The following is a 14,162-nucleotide window of genomic DNA, read 5'->3' on the forward strand; positions in this document are numbered from 1 at the left end:
ATCCAGCAATTCCCACCATTTCCCAGAAACATGGCGAGCCCAGCGGTCCCTTGGAAGCAAGGAAAACAAATGCCCCTTGAAAGGCAGTGCTGTCGAGCCTCACCCAGGCATCCCGGCATCCCTCTCAACTTTAGGTTGCGCAACTTTGTGTTGCGCTTCTCAATGGCATTGATTCAGTGGCTGGCAGTGGAGCGTGACTGTTGCACATCTGGATGAGCGGTTAAAGCAACAGCTGGCGGACAGGGTGACCTGAACCACCAGAGTAAATAGAAGGGGTTCTATGCGCTGGGAACCCTGATTTAAATAAACACAGACATTTCGAAAAACAGAGCCGGGTCATTTGGCAAAAGAATGGGCCTTAAATCTGTTTGCCCACTTTTTTCTGTTTTTTCCTTAGCGAAGGCAAAGCACTTTGGTGTCACCACTGAGGGACACCGACTTGTCTTTTAAAGACACCAAGAGTCAAGACTGACTTTGGGGTTTGTTGTTTTAAAAAATTGTTTTCCTTCCACAGAGAGAATTGAGGTGTGTGTAAAAAATTGGATACGAAGCTGTTGATGTTCCGGTTATTCATAGGTTAACAAACCCATTGCATCTTTCCTGGTTTTATCAAACTGAAGAATACCCAGCATTTCAGAATTAGTTACAGGATAACTGTTAGAAGGTATGTTGGAGGTCTTCTAGTCCAACCTGCTGCTCAAGCAGAAGACCCTATACGATTGCAGACAAATATGTCAAGGTGGTAATTTAGGAGCTGACTAGCTGATGCAATGAAGGAAATGAGTCAGCAGGGTCTCAGGCTGTTAGCCCTTTAAGAGCCTGTGTAATAAGAGGCCCTGCTAGTGAGTTTGTTGGTTCCTCGAGTTTCCTCCCTGCTGTAATTGCTGGTTGTTTAGATGCTGCTTGTAGAATGCGTATGTATAGTTTCCTATATTCCTTTTGTAGATAAAAATCACTATTTGATACAAACCACTGTTGCTTGTACTTGCTCCTGGGTTGATACGCGGAACCAGACAGGTGGACACTCTGACAGGTTATGGGCCCAGAGAGTGGAAACCCAGTGAGAGCTTGCTCCAGAGTCAGTAGTAGTGCATCGTGGTTTGCTTGTGGTTGATGGTTGCAAGCAGGCAACATGGATTCCGTCTTCAATGGGAGGTGATTTTGTGGTGTCACGGCTAAATTAGACAAACTATCTCTCCTGATGTGTGAAGATGGAAATGTACCTGTGAAGGGAGGAGTTATCCAATGTGTTCTTGAAAACTTCCAGTGATGGAGTACCCACAACTTCTGGAGGCAAGACTGAATCAGAGTTGGAAGGGTCCTTAGAGGTCTTCTAGTCCAACCCTCTGCTTAGGCAGGAAACCCTACACCATTTCAGACAATGATTGTCCAATCTCTTCTTAAAAACTTCCAGTGTTGGAGCACTTTTCCAACTGTATCATTTTGATGCCTTTACGCGAGTCTTGAGCCGACTGACAAGTAGAGATCAGCATCCGAGCCATTAAACGGGAAATCGCAGTATCCCTTCCAACAAGCAAAATGAATAGGGAAGCCACATTCACTTAACAACCATGTTACTGATTTAACAACTGTAGTGATTCATTTAACAATGGTATGTTGTCAAGTGTGACAAATGGTCATAGGTCATTTTTTTCAATGGTGGAACTTTGAACGGTCACTAAGAGAACTGTTGTAGGTTGAGGACTACATGTAAAAAGGCAATCTCTCCAACAGGGTAGGAGCACAAACAAGTCCACCAGAAGAGCCATGTGTCACTGATCCTGTCAGAAAGAAGGAAATCATCCCGACACAACTCAGGGGCACCCCAATCCCTGGCTGAGCCCCAAAATGAGAACTGAGGCTGTGAGCACTGTGTCAATTTTACTTCCAACCCCGCTCTGCTCGTCAAGGAAACTTTGGGATGCAAGGCCATCCAGGCTCCTAAATACACACGTTCCTCGACTTACAACATCAATCGAACCCCAAAATTTATTGCTAAGCAAAAACATTTGTCAAAGTGAGCTTTGCCCCATGTTACGACCCTTCTTGTCATAGCTGTTAAGTGAATCACTGTGGTTGTTAAAGCTAGTCAGACGGTTGCTAAGTTAATCTGGCTTCCCCGTTGGCTTTGCTTGTCAGAAGTTCACAAAAGGGAATCACGTGACACCCCTCCCCCCAGGACATTGCAACTGTCAGAAATGTGAGTCAGTTGCCGAGCGTCTGAATGGTGATCTCGTGGCCATAGGGATGCCGCAACGGTCGTTAAGTATGAAAAATGGTCATTGGTCATTTGTAACTTTGAACAGTCACTAGGCACATGGTTGGAAGACACAGGAACAGTGAAAATCTTGCTCTAGGTAGTCTTCGAATTATGGCCACAATGGAGCAAACATTTTGTTAAGTGAAATGGTTGTTAAGTGAGTTTTGCCCTATTTTGCGACTTTTCTTGCCAACATTCGTAAGTGAACCACTGCAACAGTTAACCTGTTGCAGTTAACCTGTTGTTAAGTGAAACCGGCTTCCTCTTGTCGGAAGGTCACAAAAGGGGATCACGTTGCAATGGGGAAACATTGCAACCGTCGTAAATGTGAGTCAGTTGCTGAGCATCTGAATATTGATCTTGTGACCATAGGGATGCCGCAACAGTTGTTAAGTGAGAAAAATGGTCATCGGTCACTTTTTTTCTGTGCCATAACTTTGAACAGCCACTAAGCGCATGTTTGGAAGACACAGGAACAAGGAAGATCTTGCTCTAGGTAGCCCTCGAGTTACGGCCACAATGGCCCCCACATTTTCTGTCAAGCAAAACAGTCGTTAAGTGAGTTTTGCCCCATTTTGCGACCTTTCTTGCCACTTGTTAAGTGAACCACTGCAGCAATTAATCCATCTTAAGTGAATCCGGCTTCCTCTCGTTGGAAGGTCGCAAAAGGGGATCACGTGACCATCGTAAATGTGAATCATTTGCTGAGCGTCTGAATTTTGATCCCGTGACCATGGGGAAATGCTGCGACGGCCATTAAGTATGAAAAATAGTGATTCCCTTTTCTTTCAGTGCCGCTGTAATGGCGAACGGTCACTAAACGAACCGTAGTAAGTCGAGGACGGCCTGTGCCAAGGCCTTGCTCAGAATTCTGGACTGCGAGGGGAGATCTCACGGTCCTCCTGCCCGCGGCGTCTCCCTTTTGCCCGTCTCTGGGGCTTCGCAGCCCACCGGGTTCCTCCACTTGCCGTCACTCAAACCTCCCTCAGAGCCGTCCTCGACGGCGACACGGCCACCTTTCGCGCGCTGCCAAACATTTCGCGAGATCCGCCAAGAGTTCGCAGTTCTCGCGCCCCGATTCCTTAAACCAGGGATGGGGAAACCATCCATTTATGAGTTGTGGACTTCCACTCCCAGAATTCCTCAGCAAGCATTGGCTGGCTGAGGAATTCTGGGAGTTGAAGTACACAAGTCATTACAAGACCATAGTTCCCCACCCCTTAAACCAATCAGATTTCTACGCCTGGGTCTCGCTACTACGCGACGACCAATGGAGAGGAGCACTTTTCCATTCTTTTTCTCCAAAGAGCTGTCATCCCCACCGCTGTCTGTATTCGTCCCTCCTCTCCGTTCCATCAGTCCATTCGCTAATGCACTTGTCCCGCCCTCACACTCTCTTCTTCGATTGGGTGAAGTGGCTCATCTTATACTGCCACCCAAGCTTCTCACCCTCCCTCGTAGGCCTTCCGGGCAGCCAATAGTAAGCGAACAGCCCGCCTCCGTCATGCCCACTCGTTGCCTGAAATCCGCCCCAAAGCGCCCCCACTTTTTTTACTTACCTCTCCGCCGATTGGTTTAGAAGTGGGAGGCGCGGCTCCTCGGCCGCCAGGCGCATGCGCAGAGGGGCTCGCAGGGTTACTGACTCTACGGGATGTCTCCGGTGCACTCTAAGCCTGATTCGGTGCCGCTCTCGCGGAGGCTGCTGTTGCGGTACCTGCTCCTTCTCCGTCTATATCCGGTGCTCACCAAGGCAGCTTCCAGGTAGCGTGCGCCTGTCTGCCCTCCTCGACGCGCTTTCAGAATCAGGGCTGGAAGGGACCCTAGAGGTCTTCTAGTCCACCCCCACCTCAAGCAGGAGACCCTCTGCCAGTCAATCAGAATGGAGCTGGAAGGGGCCCTAGAGGTCTTCTAGTCCACCTCCCCTGCTCAAGCAGGAGACCCTATGCCATCAGACAGGTTGCTGTCCAATCTCTTCTTAAAAACCTCCAGGGATGAAGTCAGGGAAGCACACAGTTCTGTTGATTAATTGTTCTCACTCTATTTCTTTCTCCTTGGGATCTTCTCTTCCAAGGTCCAGAAAGATTCAGTCAATCAGCATAGAATGATAGTCATGGAACAGGCTTCTCAAGAGCGCCCTCCCATGCTGGGATAATAACTCCCCCAAGAATATCAATCAATTAATTGATCAGAATAGAGCTGGAAGGGACCTTGTAGGTCATCTAGTCCAACCCCCCCCCCACCCGAGCAGTAGACCCTACACCATTTCTGACAAATGGGAGTCCAGTCTCTTGAAAGCCTCCAATGACGAAACTCCCACAACTTCCAAAGGCAACTTCTGTTTCATCGGTTGATTGTTCTCCCTGTCAGAAAAATTCTCATTTCCAGGTTGAATCTCCTTGTTCAGTTTCCATGATTCCTTGTCTGGCCTTTGTGTGCTTTGGGAAATAGTTGACCCCCTCCTCTCTGTGGCAGCCCCTCAGATACTGGAAGACTGCTATCCTGTCTCCCCTGGTCCTTCTCTTCACTAGACCAGCCATGCCCAGTTCCTGCAACCGTTCATCGTATGTTTTAACCTCCAGTCCCCTCATCATCCTGGTTGCTCTTCTCTGTACTTTTTCTAGAGTCTCAACATCTTTTTTATAGTGGTGACCAAAACTGGATGCAGTATTCTAGGTATGGTCTTACTAGGGCTTTATAGAGTGGGATCAGTACCTCCCTTGATCTTGATTGTATCCCTCTGTTAATGCAACTGAGGATTGTGTTGACTTTTTTGGCTGCCACTGCACATGGTTGGCTCCTATTTAGCTCGTTGTCCACTAAGACTCCAAGATCCCTCTCCCAGTCACTGCTATTAAAGCCTGGTTTCACCCAATCTGTATGTGCACTTTTGGTTTCTCTTGCGTAAGTATTAAGACTTTATTTCCCACCCACTCTTTTTGGGGCAGCCCCTCAAATACTGGAAGAATGCTATCCTGTCAATCAATCAATCAATCAATCAATCAGAATAGAGCTGGAAGGGACCTTGGAGGTCTTCTAGTCCAGTCCCCTGCTCAAGCAGGAAAATCTATACCAGTGATAACTAACCTTTTTTGGCTGGTCCTTCTTTTTGTTAAACTAGCCACACCCAGTTCCTGCAACCGTTCATCGTAGGTTTTAGCCTCCAGTCCCCTCATCATCCTGGTTGCTCTTCTCTGCACTCTTTCTAGAGTCTCCACATCGTTTCTACATTAAGGGATCTTTTTTTTTTTTACAGCTTATACACTTTTACATTATGCTTCCTTTCTTCCCACAGTGCCTTCCTGTCAGCTCTAGGGAGTCTCCTGTCCCAAGTAATTGAGAAGAGCCAGAAAAAGAGGAGCCTTGACTGGCGGGAACCCCTCCGGTTTGCTATCTATGGGTAAGAGGGGACTGGTGGAAGAAGCTCACAGGAGGTGCAGCTGAGCAATTTGTGTGGTTTGAAAAGTCTGGGAGAAGATCTTGTCTCTGGCATTGCCTTTTGAATGTTGTTATGTCATGGAAAGGGACTTGGTGGCTCTGTGGCTAAGGCGCTGAGCTTGTCGATCAGAAAGGTTGGCAGTTTGGAGGTTCGAATCCCTAGTGCCGTGTAACGCAATGAGTTCCCGTGACTTATCCCAGCTTCTTCCAACCTAGCAGTTCAAAAGCACGTAAAAAATGCAAGTAAAAAAAATAGGGACCACCTTTGGTGGGAAGGGAACAGCGTTCCATGCACCTTCGGCATTGAGTCATGCTGGCCACATGACCACGGAGAAGTCTTAGGATAGCACTGGCTCTTTGGCTTTGAAATGGAGATGAGCACGCCCCCCTAGAGTTGGGAACGAATAGTACATATGTGCGAGGGGAACCTTTACTTTTACCTATGTCATGCAGCCTCTCCAATAAAACTTTAGTTCCCAAAATTGGCGAGGCGACCCTTTCCTCCCATCCGTTGGTATCCAATGTTTTGGTAGCTGTCCCTGAAATGGTTGGATAGACATATGGGTGTTGCATTCCGTTCCCATTCCCATGGGATGTCTTCGAATGGCATGAAGGTCGCTTTCAGTTTCCGCTTCCCCTGTCTTCCCCTTCAGCTGATGGCAGACTGGCATCTATTGCGAGCGAAGGATGGCAACTCTGTCACTCCCCTTCCATTCTTGCAGTGGCTGCTGGGCTTCACTGCTCTTTTGCCTGTCTGAATCATATTAAATTCTTCTGTGTTTTGTTCCAAAGTCCAAGCAAAATGCTTTTATTTCGGTCCAGATTGCCAGGCTTCCAAATAGCAGCCAAAAGTAAATCAGAGTCCAAGGCAAAATATTGCTCAAGGTCTCAATTTATTAAGAGAGCCATGTTGGCACCACTGGGAAAACCCGAACCTCGAAGCTTCCCAGTTTTCCCCACGCAGTTGAAAGTTCAATATCTTGCCCTCACACCCACAAGTCCATCACATGGTCCAATCTTCTGCTGCCATGCTGGCAGTTCCACCCATCCAATTTGGGTCAGGTGCAGAGGTGCAGAGACAAAGGATGACCTTGGCTTTCTAGAAATACTTCTGTTATGGCTACATATTATCTCACTCCGTACAATCCTCCCTCCCATTTTCCCACAATAGAAAATGCATAGTAGAATAATAGAAAGTCTGGCAGGCCAAAGATAAAAAAAAAAAGATGGCTGCAGGCCTGACATCCCCTTAGCTCTAGCTTTCCTTGACATTCCTTCTCTTTCTATCCTCTTCCTGTCCCTCTGTTCCCCTACCTCTGGACCTCTCCCCCGTTGGTCTGCTTTCTGGGGCTTTCTCGCTTTCTCTCTGTCTGCACTTCTTCCCCATTGTCTTGGCTTTCCTCTCTCTTTCAGCTCTACCTTTTACTTTGCAGACTGTGTAACAATGCTCCACGTTCTGTCATGCCCCCATCGGAGCATGAATCTTCAGGGGAAAACGAGTTGGAACCTGGAGCCGACAGAGGGGGCCGCTTTGTTGGTTTCGGAAGAAAATGGGGAAGGCCAGGGACTTTCAGGATTAGGACAGATTGTTGGCAAGGAGGAAGAGGGGCAGGGTGAACATGAGGGACAGAGCTCAGGTGAGGAGCAAGGATCACCCCCGCCTGATCCAAGAGCACGGAGAGTGGAGAAAAGGTGTGAACAACGCAGACTGAGCAGATTATTCGGGAGAAGAGTTCCCCACCCATTTTCACAAGGCACACCGGGGGAATGAGACTTAAAGAGATGCTGTGGGGAGGGGCATTTGCCGGGCACAAACGCTGAGTTTCTGAAGTGTTAAGTGCCGACATTGGAACTTCCCAAGAGTCCTTGCATTCCTTCTGGTGTTCTGGACTAATTACTTGGATCTTTTGCTTCCTGAACTCCTTGATTTGCCAAATAAATTTGGATTTATTACTGTGTAGCTTTGGTGTAGACAGCGCTGGGCTAGACTCTTTGCAGCCCAGAGGCTACTTGAGATGTGCTATGTGGGGGTTTATCACTACTTTGCTCTGGACGTGCCAGAAACATGGGAGTGTCTGGGGAAATTTGGAGCCATGAAGGGGTGGTTTGAACTTCCAGCTGTTTGTATTATCTGTGCCCTGCTCTGGGTCATCACGCATTCTGTGGTTGGCCAACTTCCCAGGAGCATCTTGAATGGGACTTGGATGATGTCACAGCAGCTCAGCCAATGACTGATGACCTTGGGGAGTGGGTGTTGCAGCCTGTTATTAAATATTAATCTTTTTGAGACTGGATTTTTAAAAACATAAATGTATAATGATATTTTTATTTACCAATCATTGCTTAGTTGAAGAAGATTGCACAAATCAAGTTCTTAAATGTTACCTGCTTAGTTAACAAAATAATACCATATCTATGGTAAGGATAACAAAAATCATAGACCCAAAGATCTCATGATGCTGATTTAAAGTCTCCGTTTCCATAAGTTTTTGGATCAATCAGATTTTAAATCAAACCTTTCATCAATATCTATATATAAGATATATACATTTAGAAACACAAAGCTAATGCTGAAAGCAGAAAAGAGGATAGTTGTTTCAAACCTCAAATTCTTAAGTACATTTTGTGTACGTAAATAAGTTGGTTACCCTGACAAAATGTTTTCTTCTCATGCAACTCCAAACATATCTGGGGTATGGGAAACATTTCCAGAGTGAGCCTTTGACTGTCGCTTTCTAACCATTTGGTGGACTACTTGAAAAATACAGGCAAAGGGGGGGGGGGGGGCTTTTGACACCTACATTTTGTTTGAGGCTCGATTTTATAACCAGTTGGTTTCGTTCCTTTTGCAGTTTCTTATTCACCGGACCTCTCAGCCATTACTTCTACCTCTACTTGGAGCAGCTGGTTCCTTCCGACGCACCGTTTTCTCTCCTCAAACGTCTGCTGGTGGACCGTCTCATTGTCTCCCCGGCCTTCCTGGCCCTCTTTTTCCTGGTCATGAACTTTCTGGAGGTAGGGACTTGCTTAGGGATGATCCAAGAGGATCCAGGGCTCCTAGAAATGGGGGCAGCCGGTTTAACCTGTTCCCCTTGGTAGCATCTAGATGGATGGTTGTCTTCTGCTTGGACATATCTGGTTCTACTGTCCTTACTGGGAAGGGTGTTTTGGTTCCTTCCTTCCTTCCTTCCTTCCTTCCTTCCTTCCTTCCTTCCTTCCTTCCTTCCTTCCTTCCTTCCTTCCTTCCTAACTACCTAACTACCTAACTACCTAACTACCTAACTACCTAACTACCTAACTACCTAACTACCTAACTACCTAACTACCTAACTACCTAACTACCTACAGATAAATAGGGACAGTAGAATGCAAACAGTGTGTTTCCAGTTGCCCAACAACTTCCAGAGCAGTGGGAGAGAGAGTTGGAGGCTGAAGGTGCATCTTTCAAAACTGTGCTTCCAAATCCACAGATTTTGGGCTTCCTCTTCACTTCCTTCTGTTGGAAGGGCTTTGCACCACTTTCCAAAGAAAACCTGAGCAAACATCTTTATGCAGCCACAAAATTCACTGGGTGCCTCTGATTTGCCTTAGCCTGTCCTACTTCACAGGATTGTTGTACTGGTGCCTCTTTATTGCATTATAAAAGAATTTTCTCCCTGCGGTGTACCTCTTGGGTGCTGGGGGGGGGGGGGAGAGACAGTTTCTTTTTCCTTTGCATGCCATTGATAACCATTTTTTTTTCAGGGAAAGGACATGTCTGAGTTCTCCAAAAAGATAAAATCTGGTTACTGGACATCCTTAAAGATGAACTGGAAAGTGTGGACGCCTGTCCAGGTTATTAACTTCACGTATGTCCCTTTGCAAGTAAGCTAAATAGCCCTTACACTTATATGCTGCTTTACAGTGCTTTACAGCCCTCTTTAAGTGGTTAACAGAGTCAGCCTCTTGACCCCAACAATCTCACTCCTCATTTTACCCACCTCAGAAGGAGGGAAGGCTGCGTCAACCTTGAGCTGGTCAGGATCAAACTGCTGGCATTTTGAGTGCATTCTAATCACTGAGCACCATGGATGGATGGATGGATGGATGGCAGGCAGGCAGGCAGGCAGGCAGGCAGGCAGGCAGGCAGGAAGTAAGTAAGTAAGTAAGTAAGTAAGTCGCTTCACAAGGTTTTCCAGCCCTCTCTAAGTGGTATACAGTGGGGCAAAAAAGTATTTAGTCAGCCACCAATTGTGCAAGTTCTCCCACTTAAAAAGATGAGAGAGGCCTGTAATTGACATCATAGGTACACCTCAATTACGAGAGACAAAATGAGAAAACAAATCCAGACAATCACATTGTCTGATTTGGAAAGACTTTTTTTTGCAAATTATGATGGAAAATATTTGGTCACCTACAAACAAGCAAGATTTCTGGCTTTCACAGACCTGTAACTTCTTCTTTAAGAGGCTCCTCTGTCCTCCACTCATTACCTGCAATAATGGCACCTGTTTGAACTTATTAGCAGTATAAAAGACACCTGTCCACAACCTCAAACAGTCACACTCCAAACTCCACTATGGTGAAGACCAAAGAGCTGTCGAAGGACACCAGAAACAAAATTGTAGACCTGCACCAGGCTGGGAAGACTGAATCTGCAATAGGCAAGCAGCTTGGTGTGAAGAAATCAACTGTGGGAGCAATAATTAGAACATGGAAGACATACAAGACCACTAATAATCTCCCTCGATCTGGGGTTCCACACAAGATCTCACTCAGTGGTGTCAAAATGATCACAAGAACAGTGAGCAAAAATCCCAGAAGAACCACATGGGGGACCTAGTGAATGACCTGCAGAGAGCTGGGACCAACGTAACAAAGGCTACCATCAGTAACGCACTACGCCACCAGGGACTCAGATCCTGCAGTGCCAGACATGTTCCCCTGTTTAAGCCAGTACATGTCCGGGCCCGTCTGAAGTTTGCTAAAAAGCATTTGGATGATCCAGAAGAGGATTGGGAGAATGTCATATGGTCAGATGAAACCAAAGTAGAACTGTTTGTAGAAACACAACTCGTCGTGTTTGGAGGAGAGAGAATGCTGAGTTGCATCCAAAGAACACCATACTTACTGTGAAGCATGGGGGTGGCAACATCATGCTTTGGGGCTGTTTCTCTGCAAAGGGACCAGGACGACTGATGTACAGGAAAGAATGAATGGGGCCATGTATCGTGAGATTTTGAGTGCAAACCTCCTTCCATCAGCAAGGGCATTGAAGATGAAAGGTGGCTGGGTCTTTCAGCATGACAATGATCCCAAACACACCGCCCAGGCAACGAAGGAGTGGCTTTGTAAGAAGCATTTCAAGGTCCTGGAGTGGCCTAGCCAGTTTCCAGATCTCAACCCCATAGAAAACCTTTGGAAGGAGTTGAAAGTCCGTGTTGCCCAGCAACAGCCCCAAAACATCACTGCTCTAGAGGAGATCTGCATGGAGGAATGGGCCAACATACCAGCAACAGTGTGTGCCAACCTTGTGAAGACTTACAGAAAACGTTTGACCTCTGTCATTGCCAACAAAGGATATATAACAAAGTATTGAGATGAACTTTTGATATTGACCAAATACTTATTTTCCACCATAATTTGCAAAAATAAAGTCTTTCCAAATCAGACGATGTGATTGTCTGGATATGTTTTCTCATTTTGTCTCTCATAGTTGAGGTCTACCTATGATGTCAATTACAGGCCTCTCTCATCTTTTTAAATTTTTGCACAATTGGTGGCTGACTAAATACTTTTTTGCCCCACTGTACAGAGCCAGCCTCTCACCCCCAACAATCTGGGTCCTCATTTTACCGATGTCGGAAGGATAGAAGGCTGAGTCCACCTTGAGCTGGTCAGGATCAAACTCCTGGCTGTGGGCAGAGTCAGCCTACAATACTGCATTTTAACCACTACGGCATCATGGATGGATGGATGGATAGATGGATGGGTGGGTGGGTAGAAAAAAGGAAGGAAGGAGAAAAGGAAGAGCAATAGCACTTAGACTTACATGCCGCTTCCCAGGGCTTTTACAGCCCTCTCTGAGCGGTTTACAGAGTCAGCCTCTTGCCCCCAACAATCTGGGTCCACCTTTTACCAACCTCGGAAGGAGGGAAGGCTCAGTCAACCTTGAGCTGGTCAGGATCAAACTCCTGGCTGTGTGCAGAGTCAGCCTGCAATACTGCATTCTAACCACTGAACACCATGGAAGGAAGGAGGGAGGCAGGGAAGGAAAGAAGGAAGGAAAGAGCATTAGCAATAGCACTTAGACTTATATACCACTTCACAATGCTTTATAGCCCTTGATAAGCGGTTAAAGAGTCAGCATATCTGAGTGAGAATCGAACTGATGGCCGTTAGCAGAATTAGCCTGCAATACTGTATTCCAACCACTGCATCACAGAAGGAAGGGTAGATGGGTAGATGGAAGGAAGGGAGGGAGGGCAATAGCACTTACTTATAAAATGGGGCTATGGTGGGGTGGTGGTGGTTGTTTGGTTGTGCATGGCCTATAATTTGCCCTTTCTTTCCCTTCTCCCTGAATACCAAATATTTTGGCCCTGCAAAATGCATTGGAAAGGAGGGGAGGTTTCCCACTGGTGCAGTGTTCTAAAGTTGCTTCTCAAGTCAAGGACCCCGTGACATTCTTTGATTTCATTTTTATTTGAGTCCTGCCCTCCTCTCCCTCTTCACTGGCATCCTTTTCTTCTCTCTGAAGTTCCAGGTGCTCTTCGGAAACCTCGTTGCAGTCTTGTGGTTCGCCTACTTGGCGTCAGTCAAGAAGAGATGAGGCGAACGCCACGGCATCTGGGCCAGCAAAGGAAGTGGCCATGGTTTTTCCTCCCCCCCCCCCCCCCCGAGGTGGTGGAAGGAGGGAGCAGAGGGAAGGTGGCTTGTGAGCCTGGTGCCCACTTCCCTCCCTTTGCAAGTTGCCCTCCGGCTTTTCATCCTCACCTGGACGAAGGGACTTCTCCTTGTTGCTGCTCCCCTTCAACACACTTAATAGCCATGACTAACAAGAGGCCATTTTGTGCTCTTCTTTTCAGATTTTTTTCCAGGTGCAATTGCTGGGAAGGTTTTTCTGCCTTTTTCTCACATAGCATTTAAAGGGTGGTGGGTGAATCTGTGGGCAGGGATCAGAACAGGCCATAAATATATGTCTGGGCATGGTTTCCTGAGCAATAAACTTTTAACGAGAGCAGTCTTTTGAATTAATTTCGGCGACAATTAAATTAGTTGCAGATGTTTTCCCTGTGCCCCAGTAATGTTTTATGCATCATGGCCATATTTTTGTCCTCAAAGATAATCAATGCCTGGTTGTAAATGTGCGGACTAAACGTAATTTCTAATGTTAGATTTTCCCCCTTAGCAGAGGGAGCCTCCTTGTGGGGTATTGTGAAGCCATTACCATGGCAACTCCACTGTGCTACACAATATAAGCCGTTTTACGACAGTACGGTAGAAGCCATTTTAAGGCACAACAGGCTGTATCTTAACAGAATACACACCCTGAGGGTTGTTAGGGGTGTCTTACCCCTACTAAGTATTTGTTTCCATTTGAACAGGTGTTCAGGTCTGCTATCTTCAGCTTCTTTGCTTCGCTGGCATCCTGCCCTAAATGCAGGGGAGGTGGGGAAGGAATTTGGGGAAGCAAAGGTCTGCATGGGATGCGGGGAGACAAGCTGATGAAAACCAGAGGTGCCAAACTAGAGTAAGCCAGCCACCAAGGACACCTGGGAACAGAAGGCGAAACTATATGGAACGGCGCCAAGCAACAAAACAGTTCCTGAAACATCAGTAAGGGATACTGTTGGGCACTGATGGACTGGTCAATGGGAAAGAGCAGAGGAAAGGGAAAATGTGCAACCTTTGTGCGGGAATACTCAGATCTAGCTTTCCTTTCGCTGCAACCACTTAAGTTTAGTAAAATAACCTTTCAATTCAACTGAATGGAGTTGAGGGTCTTTTTTCTTAGAGATCTAAGTTGGGGCAGGACTGACAGCAGGTTCATAGGAAAAACCAATTTAATTTGCAAGTAATTAAAGAGGATGCAATATTTCCTAAAAGTGGAGAACATGAGGTCCTGAGGGTGTGCCTTCTACTGCTCAGGACTGCCGCATGACAAGACCCTTATGCCAGTGATGAAATTCATTTTTTTTACTACTGGTTCTGTGGGCGTGGCTTGGTGGGCGTGGCAGGGGAAGGATACTGCAAAATCTCCATTTCCTTCCCACTCCAGGGGAAGGATGCTGCAAAATCCCCATTCCCACCGCACTCGGGCCAGTCAGAGGTAGCATTTGCCAGTTCTCTGAACTACTCAAAATTTCCACTACCGGTTCTCCAGAACCTGTCAGAACCTGCTGAATTTCACCCCTGCCTATGCTTACTTCAGATAGTCCTCTCAATCAGAGGTATCTTCGAAAGGGCCTGTGACACAGCACAGAGA

The 14,162-nt window shown here is 46.7% G+C and overlaps 1 protein-coding gene across 2 annotated transcripts; it reads left to right on the forward strand.

Annotated features, from left to right (window-relative positions):
• Positions 1-3,860: 3,860 nt before the first annotated feature.
• Positions 3,861-12,906, forward strand: PXMP2 (peroxisomal membrane protein 2). 2 transcript variants are annotated; one of them, XM_087705842.1, is made up of 5 exons: positions 3,861-4,021; positions 5,553-5,657; positions 8,548-8,710; positions 9,440-9,543; positions 12,435-12,906. In XM_087705842.1, exons 1-5 carry the CDS (start codon positions 3,912-3,914, stop codon positions 12,613-12,615), a joined length of 663 nt encoding a protein of 220 aa, XP_087561968.1. In that variant the 5' UTR covers positions 3,861-3,911; the 3' UTR covers positions 12,616-12,906. The 2 variants fall into 2 exon arrangements, with proteins under 2 accessions (XP_087561968.1, XP_087561969.1); XM_087705843.1 differs by having other exon boundaries at positions 3,862-4,021; positions 9,440-9,559.
• The last annotated feature ends 1,256 nt before the right edge of the window (positions 12,907-14,162 follow it).

The sequence above is a fragment of the Thamnophis sirtalis genome, unplaced genomic scaffold, assembly GCF_051295495.1.
Source record: "Thamnophis sirtalis isolate CommonGarterSnake01/CBP01778 unplaced genomic scaffold, rThaSir2_p1.2 scaffold_2, whole genome shotgun sequence".
NCBI lineage: Eukaryota > Metazoa > Chordata > Lepidosauria > Squamata > Natricidae > Thamnophis > Thamnophis sirtalis.

Excerpts from the sequence above, each read along its gene's own strand:
- PXMP2 (XM_087705842.1), top strand. The coding sequence starts at position 3,912 with ATGTCTCCGGTGCACTCTAAGCCTGATTCGGTGCCGCTCTCGCGGAGG. Across the intron at positions 8,711-9,439 it reads TGGTCATGAACTTTCTGGAG|GGAAAGGACATGTCTGAGTT; the intron begins GTAGGGACTTGC and ends TTTTTTTTTCAG. Across the intron at positions 9,544-12,434 it reads GTCCAGGTTATTAACTTCAC|TTCCAGGTGCTCTTCGGAAA; the intron begins GTATGTCCCTTT and ends TTCTCTCTGAAG.